The sequence below is a fragment of the Chlorocebus sabaeus genome, chromosome 3, assembly GCF_047675955.1.
Source record: "Chlorocebus sabaeus isolate Y175 chromosome 3, mChlSab1.0.hap1, whole genome shotgun sequence".
NCBI classification, from domain to species: Eukaryota; Metazoa; Chordata; class Mammalia; order Primates; family Cercopithecidae; genus Chlorocebus; species Chlorocebus sabaeus.
In genome coordinates this window covers 11,323,807-11,335,913 of record NC_132906.1, presented here as the reverse complement: position 1 = coordinate 11,335,913, position 12,107 = coordinate 11,323,807, and the positions used below count along the sequence as shown (strand labels likewise).

The 12,107-nt window shown below is 42.7% G+C and overlaps 1 protein-coding gene across 5 annotated transcripts in view; it reads left to right on the top strand.

The window, feature by feature from the left end:
- Positions 1-6,615, top strand: part of N4BP2L2 (NEDD4 binding protein 2 like 2) — a 97,155-nt gene extending 90,540 nt beyond the window's left edge. For 3 of the 5 annotated variants that reach the window (XR_012091865.1, XR_012091864.1, XM_007960104.3), the window contains 3 exons: positions 151-236; positions 2,578-2,618; positions 6,154-6,615. Coding sequence is in view for 3 of the 5 variants with exons in the window: in XM_007960104.3 (XP_007958295.2) it covers positions 151-236; positions 2,578-2,604 (113 nt within the window). In the remaining 2 variants the exon portion in view is untranslated. Of the gene's footprint in view, positions 1-150; positions 237-2,196; positions 2,537-2,577; positions 2,619-6,153 lie in introns of those variants that run through there. The other 2 variants (XM_073013251.1, XM_073013250.1) reach the window with 2 other exon arrangements.
- The last annotated feature ends 5,492 nt before the right edge of the window (positions 6,616-12,107 follow it).

The following is a 12,107-nucleotide window of genomic DNA, read 5'->3' as shown; positions in this document are numbered from 1 at the left end:
ACAAACTCCAGCTTTAGACATCACCGAAATATCTTTAAAACCAGACTTTTAACAGTATGGTGGTTAGATACCAGGTTTGCATGTCTTCACAGTTAGGGTAAAAATCTGTGTGACATTAGAGATGAGATTAGTTCTTTCTTTTTTTCACAGAATCCTTGTTGCCTGATGACTATGTGGTTCCCCTTGACTGGAAGACACTAAAGATGATCTACTTGCAATGGAAGATATCAGTGGAGGTATATATATATATGTGTGTGTGTGTGTGTGTATGTGTATATATATATATTTTTTGAGATGGAGTTTCACTTGTTGCCCACGCTGTAGTGCAGTGGCGCGATCTCTGCTCACCACAACCTCTGCCTCCTGGATTCAAGCGATTCTCCTGCCTCAGCCTCTCTAGTAGCTGGGATTACAGGCATGTGCCACCATACCCAGCTAAGTTTTTGTATTTTTAGTAGACACAGGGTTTCTCCATGTTGGTCAGGCTGGTCTCAAACTCCTGACCTCAGGTGATTCTCTTGGCTTGGCCTCCCAAAGTACTGGGATTACAGGCATGAACCACCACACCTGGCCAGTGGAGGTATATTTTTATGGCTTTCAAATAGAAACTGCTGTTCTATTCTCTACTTCTATGAGATTAACTTTTTAGATTTCACATGAGTGAAATCATGCAGTGTATATTTTTCTGTGTCTGGCTTATTTCAATTAACATAATTTCCAGGTTCATCCATGTTGTTGCAAATGACAGAATTTCTTTCTTTTTTATGGCTGAATATTATTCCATTGTACAAGCTGTAGTGTTCATTGCACAGCAGGGAGGGTGACTATAGTTAACTATAGTTAACAATCATGCATTCTATATTTCAAAATCACTAGAGGAGAGGATTTTGAATGTTCTGACTACAAAGAAATAATAAATATTTGAAGTCATATATATGCTGATTACCATGATTTGATCATTATACAATGTGCACACGTATCAAAACACATTGTGCTCATAAATATGTACAATTATTTTGTGTCATTAAAATTTTTTAAATTATGGAAAAAATAAAATTTATCAAACTTGAGAGAAGTGCTAGATACCTTAAATTAGAAAAAGAATATATATGGATGGGGATGAGTGGATAATACAGGCATGTTTCCTTTCAATTAGTCCCAAAGAGAAAGTTGCATGTAATTCCCTAACTTTGTGGAAGAATATACAGGCATAAGGACTCACTGGGGATGACTAAGGCACCCACTGTAGGAGAGTCCTTGATTCTTCATTGCATCTTTTCTCCTGTCCAGCCCTCAGTCTTATCCATTATGATAGAGTAACAGCTACCAATTAGATTTGCAGTTACTTGACTTGGAAGCACCTTCCTATTGTGATCTGTGGTCCACAGTGACAGACATGACTATTCTGAGGCCTGTTCATTTTCCAGGTAGCTGGAGGAGGACTGGCTTGGAAGGTTAGAAGGATGATAGAGAAACTGGAAAAGCCAGTACTTCACCTAACCTAGTGGGGGTGCCTGGGGTTCTGTTCACATTAGTTGGTTATTATTTCAATGTGTCCAGAGGCAATGCTAATGGGTGCATTTTGAAATGAATAGTAAAATCAAAATTTAGTGAATCATTACAAAACTAATAGTTCAGGACAGTAGGTATTTTTTAACTGTTCTCATAAACACCGTTATGGGAAAAGTAGACTCATTTTGTCTGTCCATTTAGTAAAACCAAATACATTTTTTCTCAACTTCTTGTTTCTCCTTTTTCCCCATGGAGACTTTATTGCTACTTAAAACACACATACACACACACACAGAACAATATTTTAAATGTTTAACTTGACATTTGTGGCCAGGCGTGGTGGCACATGCTGATAATCCCAGCATTTTGGGAGGCCAAATTGGGTGGATCGCTTGAGGTCAGGAGTTCGAGACCAGCCTGGCCAGCATAGTGAAATCCTGTCTCTACTAAAAACAAAAATATTAGCTGTGTGTGATGGCACTGGTCTGTAATCACAGCTACTTGGGAGGCTGAGGCAGGAGAATCAGTTGAGCCCAGGAGGCGAAGGTTGCAGTGAGCCAACATTGTGCCACTGCACTCCATCCTGAGCGACAGAGCAAAACTCTGTCTCAAAATAAATAAGTAAATAAATAGATATTTATGGTTATTATATTTCTTTCTTTCTTTCTTTCTTTTTTGAGACAGTCTCACACTCAACCCAGGCTGGAGTGCAGTGGCATGATGTCAGCCGAATACAACCTCTGACTCCCAGGTTCAGGAGATTCTCCTGCCTCAGCCTCCCAAGAAGCTGGGACTACAGGCATGTGCCACCACGCCCACCTAATTTTTGTATTTTTAGTAGAGACGGGGTTTTGCTGTGTTGGCGAGGCTGTTCTCAAACTCCTGACCTCAGGTGATCCACCCACCTCGGCCTCCCAAAGTGCTGAGATTGAGCCACTGTTATATTTCTTCTGCCTTTTTAGGAGTGTCCCTACATGAGTAAAATGACAGTGCAAACTTAACTCCAATGCCAAATATTAATATTTTATGTATTTTATTAATATGTATTTTAATTATAATTTCTAGAAAAGACAGAAGATGGTTGAAAAATGAAAATTCCTTGAACCGTAAGTATGACCTATTCTAGAGACCTCTGTTTGATCATAAAATAGTTAATGTTGACGTTATTTGGTTGTAATAGCTCATATGTATTATAGCACGACTGGAGAGTAAAATATAAAAAATGAAGTTTGTTACCATAGCAACCTTGTGTGCTTATTGTACATGTGATGTTTTTGTTTCCTTTAAGTGTAGATCTTTTCTGAAATACAACAAAGCTTAGATTGTTGCTCCCAAATTTATTTTCCCACTTTACTGGTTAGAACATATTTTACAGCGTTCTATCAATGCACAGTTTATGAGACATTTCCCCCCTTGGGTTGATACGTGACGAGGGCTGGGAATTAGGGGTGCAGGTTCTATTTAAATATTAGGTTATCTAGGAAAAGAGGTAAAACATATAGACAAGCTCATGTTATATTTTAAACTTGTCATCAAGCTGACATTAAAATAAACACATAGCCATTTTTTTCAAATGCCTAAATTATGAAATAAACACAGCTGCTACGATTTCAGTGCATGTATGTCTGCATCTGATAAGAATTGAATGCACTATGCACTTACTATATGGTTTTTTCATTTTAACTTATTTCTAAGAGTATTCTACTTTCCATTTCTCAACTAGAAATACATGTATACCCTGTAAAAATGGTTTTTATTTGTTTTAACCCTGCTTCCCCTGAAAGAAGAGGAAGAAGAACTGAAGATTTGGGAGAGGAGTTTAGAAATTTGCAGGGGTCACTAGAAAAATGTGGGATAAATATGGTACAGGAGGAGATAAGAGCCTATGAGGAATTCCAGAGCAAGGAAGTGAAGACCTTCATTCAATTATTCAGCAAATGTGGCCGGGTGTGGTGGCTTACATCTATAATCCCAGCACTTTGGGAGGCTGAGGCAGGCAGATCACCTGAAGTCAGGTGTTTGAGACCAGCCTAGCCAACATGGCAAAACCCCATTTCTACTAAAAATACAAAAATTAGCCAGGTGTGGTGGCAGGTGCTTGTAATCCTAGCTACTTGGGGGGCTGAGGCAAGAGAAACGCTTGAACCCGGGAGGCAGAGGTTGTGGTGAGCTGAGATCGCCCCACTGCACTCCAGCCTAGGCGACAGAGCGAGACTCTGCCTCAAAAAAAAAAAAAAAAAACATTGTTCAGCAAATGTTTCTGGAGCTGCCTCATGTCAGACACTGAAGATATAGCAGTAAAAACACCCCTGCCCTCATGGAATTTGTCTTGTAGGGATTAGAGTTGACGCCATAGCATATTGGACAAGGACTTGGCTGAGTGAGCCTCTAGCCTACCTCTGACTGAAGTTAGAGTGAGTGAAGTTCCCCTAGATGGCCCCAACATGAGGAGACACCAGTACAAGCAGCATGCAACAAGCATGGATATATTTTGCTGTGGCCAATTTCAGGAGTCTTTTCCATCTGCTAAAATTGGTAGCTTTGTGTCAGGGACACTTTTGCGACCATTTTGATTTTCATGTTGATCTCCCACATGTATTCTTAACTGTCAGGACTTCTCACAGAGCATTCTGCCCTTAATTATTATTTTTTTTTTCTTTTTAGGGAATTTTATGAGTGCTGTAGCTATGTGCAGATTTTTTTACAACTTTATTGAGAAGGGCATCCTGTTTTGTGTTTGGCATTAAGTACTGACTGACCAGTCTGTCTCAAGGGGTAAACAGAAATTTAGAACGAGGGAAATAGCAGGAGAATCTGGTTGGCTCTGGGAGCCACAAGTCAGTGCCCATTTACAAATATTCTCTCTGCTGGTTGCCAGGGTGTTTAATGTCATGGTACTCCTTTATGGCAGTGGGGCAGGGTGCCAGGAAGAGGATGGGTCCCCATCTTAAGGCTCCTCCTGACTGTGTGTGACCCTAAGCAGAGGACCCTTCTCAGAGTCTCAGTTTCTTCATTTGTAAAATATTTATCTTTTAAATGAGGATTAAATGAAATTACTTTGCAAAGTTATTAAATGAAAAAACTGGCCAGGTGTGGTGGCTCACGCCTGTAATCCTAGCACTTTGGGAGGCCGAGGTGGGTGGATTGCCTGAGCTCAGGAGTTAGAGACCAGCCCAGGCAACACAGTGAAACCCTGTCTCTACTAAAATACAAAAAAAAAAAAAAAAAAAAAAAAAGGAATTAGCTGGGCATGGTGGCATGACCTGTAATCCCAGCTACTCGGGAGGCTGAGGCAGGAGAATTGCTTGAACCCAGGAGGCGGAGGCTGCAGAGAGCTGAGATCGCACCACTGCATTCCAGCCTGGGTGACAGAGCAAGACTCCATCTCTACAAAAAAAACGACAACAAAAAACAAAAAACTGTGCAAAGTATGGGGCCTAATGCCTGAAAAATATTAGACTCTTAATAAGAGTTAATTCCCTTCCCCTAAATACTGCCTTGGATTAAAGCATTGCCTTTCTTTTTCCCTCCCTCCCTCCCTCCCTTCCTCCTTTCCTCCTTTCCTCCCTCCCTCCCTCCATTCCTCCCTCCCTCCCTCCCTCCTTTCCTCCCTCCCTCCCTCCCTCCTTTCCTCCCTCCCTCCCTCCCTCCCTCCTTTCCTCCCTTCCTTCCTTCCTTTTTTGAGATGGGGTCTCACTCTTGTTGCCCAGGCTGGAGTGCAGTGGTGCAATCTCGGCTCACTGCAACCTCTGCCTTCCTGGGTTCAAGCGATTCTCCACCTCGGCCTCCCGAGTTGCTGGGATTTCAGGCGCCTGCCACCATGCCCAGCTAATTTTTTTTGTATTTTTAGTAGAGACGGGGTTTCATCATGTTGGTTAGGCTGGTCTCAAACTCCTGACCTCGTGATTTTCCTGCCTTGGCCTCCCAAAGTGCTGGGATTACAGGCATGAGCTACCGTGCCCAGCCTTTATTATTATTATTGTTGTTTTTGAGATGGAGTCTTGCTCTGTAGCCCAGGCTGGAGTACAGTGGCTCACTGCAACCTCCACCTCCCAGGTTCAAGCGATTTTCCTATTTCAGCCTCCTGAGCAGCTGGGATTATGGCCCGCCACCATACCCAGCTAATTTTTGTATTTTTATTATTTTAGAGACAGGGTTTTGCCATGTTGGCCAGGCTGGTCTTGAACTCCTGACCTCAAGTGATCTGCCCACCTCGGCCTCCCAAAATGCTGGGATTACAGGCATGAGCCACCATGCCCGGCCAAAACATTGCCTTTGAAATGCTCTCTGGCAAAATAGAAATTGTGTTCTTTAGGAGAGGAACATATTGGCCCAGTAAACATGTTAACACATTTGCATGAATTAGTGCATTTGTTTTTAATTTTTTGTAATGTACATAGCTGGATCCTCAGGGAATGGGATCTAGAACAAATTTCAGCTGAAGGACAGGGAGTTGGGAAATGTCAGGGAACAGGATCTTGAATGAGGCAGGACTAAGCAGTGTGGACTATGGGGACAGTTGTGAAGTCCTGGATGCCAGGAGAGTGGCATAGCTCAGGAAGTAAAGACTGGGAACCTGAAAACAAACTCTGTTCATGTCACATGTTTTCTGGTCTTGTCTGGGCTTGTGTTTGCTTGTAGTTGACTTCTGCTGTCTTCATGGTACTGCTGAAGATCGTGATCATGGAGAAAAGTCAGAGTGCCCAGCGCCAACCCAAGGGATTCTTTCCAGAGACATACCCGTTGGATACCAAAATTAGTTTGGATAATCTGTCCAACCATTCTCGATAAGTTATCTGAATAATAAAAAAAACTCAACAGAGGAGGTAACAATTTAAACATTTTATTGTCTAATTTGTAGATGTTTACCATACTTTATAATTTGATAGAAGAAAATAAGGCACAGAAAACTTGAGTACCTTATTTTAAAAACTGCATTAGGATTAAAAGGTTAGCCCCTATATCAAAGTATTGGTCTAGAAATGATCCCATTTCTAGAATTCTGAAATCCAAAAAGCTCTGAAAATCGAAAGTTATTTTTCCAAATGTGTTCACTGTGGTAAAATACACAAATATAAAATTTACCATCTTAACTGCTTTTAAGTGTGTTATAAATACATTCATGCTACCATCGCTAGCATCCATCCCCAGAACTCTTTTCACCTTGCAAAACTGCAGTTCTATCCCCATTAAACAATGACCCATTCCCGGCCGGGTGCGGTGGCTCACGCCTGTAATCCCAGCACTTTGGGAGGCCAAGACGGGCGGATCACGAGGTCAGGAGATCGAGACCATCCTGGCTAACACGGTGAAACCCCGTCTCTACTAAAAAATACAGAAAACTAGCCAGGCGAGGTGGCGGACGCCTGTAGTCCCAGCTACTGGGGAGGCTGAGGCAGGAGAATGGCATGAACCCGGGAGGCGGAGCTTGCAGTGGGCTGAGATCCGGCCACTGCACTCCAGCCTGGGTGACAGAGCAAGACTCCATCTCAAAAAAAAAAAAAAAAAAAAAGACCCATTCCCTCTTCCCCCTTTCCCTCAGCCCCTGGCAACCACTGTTTCTGTTTTTAAAATAAGTTTGACATTAAAACTAAGTTTACAGCCAAACCTGACCCAAATATGAGCTGGGCACAGTGGCTCATGCCTGTAATCCCAGCACTTTGGGAGGCTGAGGCAGGAGGATCACTTGAGCCCAGGAGTTTGAGACCAGCCTGGCCAACATGGTGAAACCCAATCTTTACAAAAAATACAAAAATTAGCCAGGTGTGGTGGCACAGCCTGTAGCCCCACCTACTCAGGAGGCTGAGGCAGGGGTGATCGCTTGAGCACGAGAGGCAGAGATTGTAGTGAGCCAAGAGAAAAAAAAAACCTGACCCAAAAATGTAGGCAATTAATTTTACTCCTTATTTATCCCACTTGGAATGTATAAAGTATATTCATATATTTCACTGTAGACATATTAATGTGTTTAACTACCGAGGTCTGCACCACACCCCACTGGGAATATAGGATAATATACAGTACTATTACCTTTAAACAACACACACTTTCTGAATTCTGAAGTATATCTGACCTCTAGAATTTTGGTTAGGGATTGTGGGACTTGTACTATACTATAAGTTACTAATATTATTTTTTATTCTGTTTTAGTTTAGTTGTACTTAATAAACTTAAAATATGAAAATTCATATTTACAAAATATAAATTAAGGAGTGACTACTCACTATTCAACATGTAGACATCAACTTAATCTCCATTTGCAGAAAGGGAGCCCGGGGTCTTATCTTACCCTACTTCTCCCAGATCGTTGATCTAATCTTCTCAGAGGAGCAAACCTCTAGGCCTGGGGAGGGGAAGGCAACTGCTTAGGGTGTGGACATTCGTTTGTTAAACAGACTTTACACTGCCCTTCTGCTTTACAGCCCCGCCTCCAAACTTTCCAGTTTTGGAGATTTAGGGTTTATGCTGGGTAATTTGTGTTGTTTCTTGGCTGTCTATAAATCAGGATTTTTTTTTTTTTTTTGGCCAAATCAATTAACACCTGGCCTTTTGCTCTCCAGTTTCCAAAATTTTGTTGCAGTGATCTCTCTCTCTTCATGCTTAAAAGAAAAATAGTAACAAAACAACCAACTCTGCTAAAAAAAAAAAATAAGCCAAACTAACCCCCTTTACATTCTAGCAGGGTTTCAAAGAGGAAGGAGAAATTGAATACTTGTGTTTAATCCATCATCTTTATTGGGAATTTAGTGCTGCACTTAAGATATCTCAGTGTTTTCCTTATGTTCATTTCGTAGTTTTCTGTTTATGTTTCTTCACTAAACTTGCTCTGTTGCCCAGGCTGGAGTGCAGTGGTGCAATCATAGCTCACTACAGCTTGGAACTCCTCAGCTCAAGTGATCCTCCCATCTCAGCCTCCCCAGTCTGGGATCATAGATGTGTGCCACAATGCCTAATTTTTAACTTTTTAAAATAGAGATGGGGTTGTGATGGTTAATACGGAGTGTCAACTCGATTGGATTGAAGGATGCAAAGAATTGATCCTGGGTGTATCTATGAGAGTGATACCAAAGGAGATTAACATTTGAGTCAGTGGGCTAGGAAAGGCAGACCCATCTTTAATCTGAGTGGGCACAATCTAATCAGCTACCAGTGTGGCCAGAATATAAAACGGGCAGAAAAATGTGTAAAAGCTAGACTAGCTTAGCCTCCCAGCCTACATCTTTCTCCCACACTGGATGCTTCCCGCCCTTGAACACTGGACCCAAGTTCTTCAGTTTTGGGACTCAGACTGGCTTCCTTGCTCCTCAGCTTGCAGATGGCCTGTTGTGGGACCTTGTGATCGTTTGAGTTAATACTACCTAATAAACTCCATATCTATCTATCATCTATCTATCTATCTATCTATCTATCTATCTATCTATCTATCTATCCATCCATCCATCCATCCATCTTTCTATCCATCCATCCATCCATCCATCCATCCATCCATCCATCCATCCATCCATCCATCCATCCTATCAGTTCTGTCTCTCTAGAGAACCCTGACTAATACAGTAATCTTGCTGTGTTGCCCTGGCAGGTCTCAAACTCCTGGCCTCAAGTGGTCCTCCTGCCACAGCCTTCCAAGGTTCTGGGATTACAGACCTGAGGCACCATGCCTGGCCACTGATTGATTGCTAAGCATTCCAAGTCCAGGGTTATTTGGAGCTCTAGGTTTGAGGGTTATATTCCTGGTTTCTACTAGCTCTTCCTTCATACCTTCTTACTTTTCCACATCTTGTTAAACAGTGATAGTTAGAGAAAAATTTCAATGTTTCTTCATTGCCAAAAACGGTGTTTATGGCCAGGTGCGGTGGCTCACGACTGTAATCCCAGGACTTTGGGAGGCCAAGGCGGGCAGATCACAAGGTCAGGAGATTGAGACCATCCTTGCTAACACGGTGAAACTTTGTCTCTACTAAAAATACAAAAAAATTAGCTGGGCGTGGTGGCGGGCGCCTGTAGTCCCTACTCAGGAGGCTAAGGCAGGAGAATGGTGTGAACCCAGGAGGTGGAGCTTGCAGTGAGCTGAGGTGGCACCACTGCACTCCACCCTGGGTGACAGAGCGAGACTCCATCTCAAAAAAACAAAACAAAACAAAACAAAAATAGTGTTTATAAGATTATTTTCTTTATGTCCATGATAGTAATGGTTTCTAGTGTAGCAAAGTGAGATCGTGCTGGCTCTGTTTATGATACTCCTTTACATTATCACTATCTTCTTCAGCCATTTATTTTATTTAGAGGTGGAGTTTCACTCTTGTTGTCCAGGCTGGAGTGCAATGGCATGATCTCGGCTCACCGCAACCTCTGCCTCCCGAGTTCAAGCAATTCTCCTGCCTCAGCCTCCTGAGTAGCTGGGATTACAGGCATGTGCCACCATGCCTGACTAATTTTGTATTTTTAGTAGAGACGGGGTTTCTCCATGTTGGTCAGGCTGGTCTGGAACTCCCGACCTCAGGTGATCAGCCTGCCTTGGCCTCCCAAAGTGCTGGGATTACAGGCACGAGCCACCGCACTCAGCCTGTTCAGCCTTAATTTTTAGTAAATCCCAAACTCAGGATTAGCTTTTAAGAAAATAGTTGAGGTTCATATACAATTATCAAGCACCTTCTGAATGTCAGGCCGATATTGTGGTACAGCCTGGGCTGACAAGGATAAATAAGACACTCTCCTTGCCCTCTCACTGCCTCTAGTGAGAGGAAACAGATACCCAAACAGTTTACTTTAAGCTGTGGTTTTGAGGAATACATTGGGGAAAATAAGAGTTTGTTGACTAGTTAAATGTCAACTAAAGAAAAGTGAAAGGAAAGTGTGTAGGATTGTCTCCAGGTACTGCTGACTCCCTCCCTGGGCTTCCCTGCATCTTTCAGCGTTCTGTTTACTTGTTGGTCATTCAATCATCCTCTCCTTTGCTAGATCCACTTGAGGGCACAGTCCTTAAATGCTGGTGTCCTCGGGACCCCTTCCTCAGCTGTCTGCTCTCTTCTCTATCTCCTTCTCATAGGAGCAAGGATTTCCAAAGCTCTGAGCTCAGCCCCCTCTCCTAAGGAGCACACTCATGTTTCCTGGCATGTTAGATAGCTCCATTTGCCACAGGGCTGAAACCCCTGCCCACAAAGCTGCGTGTCTTCCTGCGGCTGCTGCCTGGGACCTCTTAACAAAGAGGGAAATGGAAGTGGATGGATGCTTATGCAGCCCTGTCCAGTAGGAATACAATGCCAGCCACGCATGTAACTTAAACTTTCTAGTAGCCACAATAGAAGATAAAAATAAATGAAATTAATTCTCATAATCTATTAACCCAATATACCCAGCATACCATTTCAACATATAACCAATATAAAAAATTTTTAGTATTTCTGTTTTCATACTGCATCTTCAAAATTCAGTGTGTATTTTTAAAATTTTACTTTATGTTTTTTAGGACACAGGGTCTTGCTCTGTTGCCCAGGCTCAAGTACAGTGGTACTATCATAGCTCACTGCAGTCTCAAACTCCCTGGCTCAACTGATGCTCCCACTTCAGCCCCCTGAGGAGGTAGGACTACAGGCACACACCACCATACCTGGCTAATTTTTGAATTTTTGGTAGAGACAGGGTCTCACTATGTTGCCCAGGCTGGTCTCAAACTCCTGGTGATCCTCCTGCCTTGGCCTCCCAAAGTGCTGGGATTACGAGTGTGAGCCACTGCATCGGGCCCAGGCACAGCGTGTTTGCAGTAGCCACATTCCAAGTGCTCACTAGCCACATGTGACCAGTGGCCCCCATATTAGCCAGTGCAGGTTAAAATGAAAAAGGTAGCATGCGAGGCTGGGCAAAACATTCCTGTAAGAAGTATGATAGGATACAGAGATTGTGTCACTATTTTTATGATTCATGTATATTTTCTGTTCCTTATGGGTTCCCTCCTAATATTTAGAGGTCTTTGAAATTCCATTGTTTCTTAGCAGTGCTGAGAAGAATGAAGAAAGTCGTCTTCTTCCGTACTGGGAATGGATTTTCAAGGGAGAGCAGCTCATCTCCCACTCCGCCCTACCCCACCCCTAGAAATCCCAAGGGGAAAGGGAAATGCTCAGCACAGAGCCCCTCCCCACTTGGACAGTCCCTTCCTAAAAGCTAACTGTGAAATCTCTGGATTTTGTTTTAGAAGGAAATCACACTTTTTTCATACTTTCTTTTCACAATTTTAGTATCTCAGCTGCCAGAAATAGAATTTATTCCTTTACAATAATTATTATAGCCAAAGCCACCATATATTCTGGATTTGCCAGGATGGTGTCAATTTTGAATGTTGTTTCTTTCAGGCAGGCATGGTGAATTTTGGTTCAGAAAACAGGATCACTCTATCACGCTCTTGAGGGTGAACTATTGGAGAGTCACTGTGGTGATCAACCAATGGGTGCTCCCTAGTTCCTGGAACTGAGAACTTAAGTCTGGATACTTCTCTATAAATGGTTTTGGTAGACTCTGCCACTTTCCCCTGGGATCTGAGTTCTCCAAGAAGCCCCCCCACTTCTCAGGTGGCAACAGGGCAGGTACCTGGGCGGTAGCCC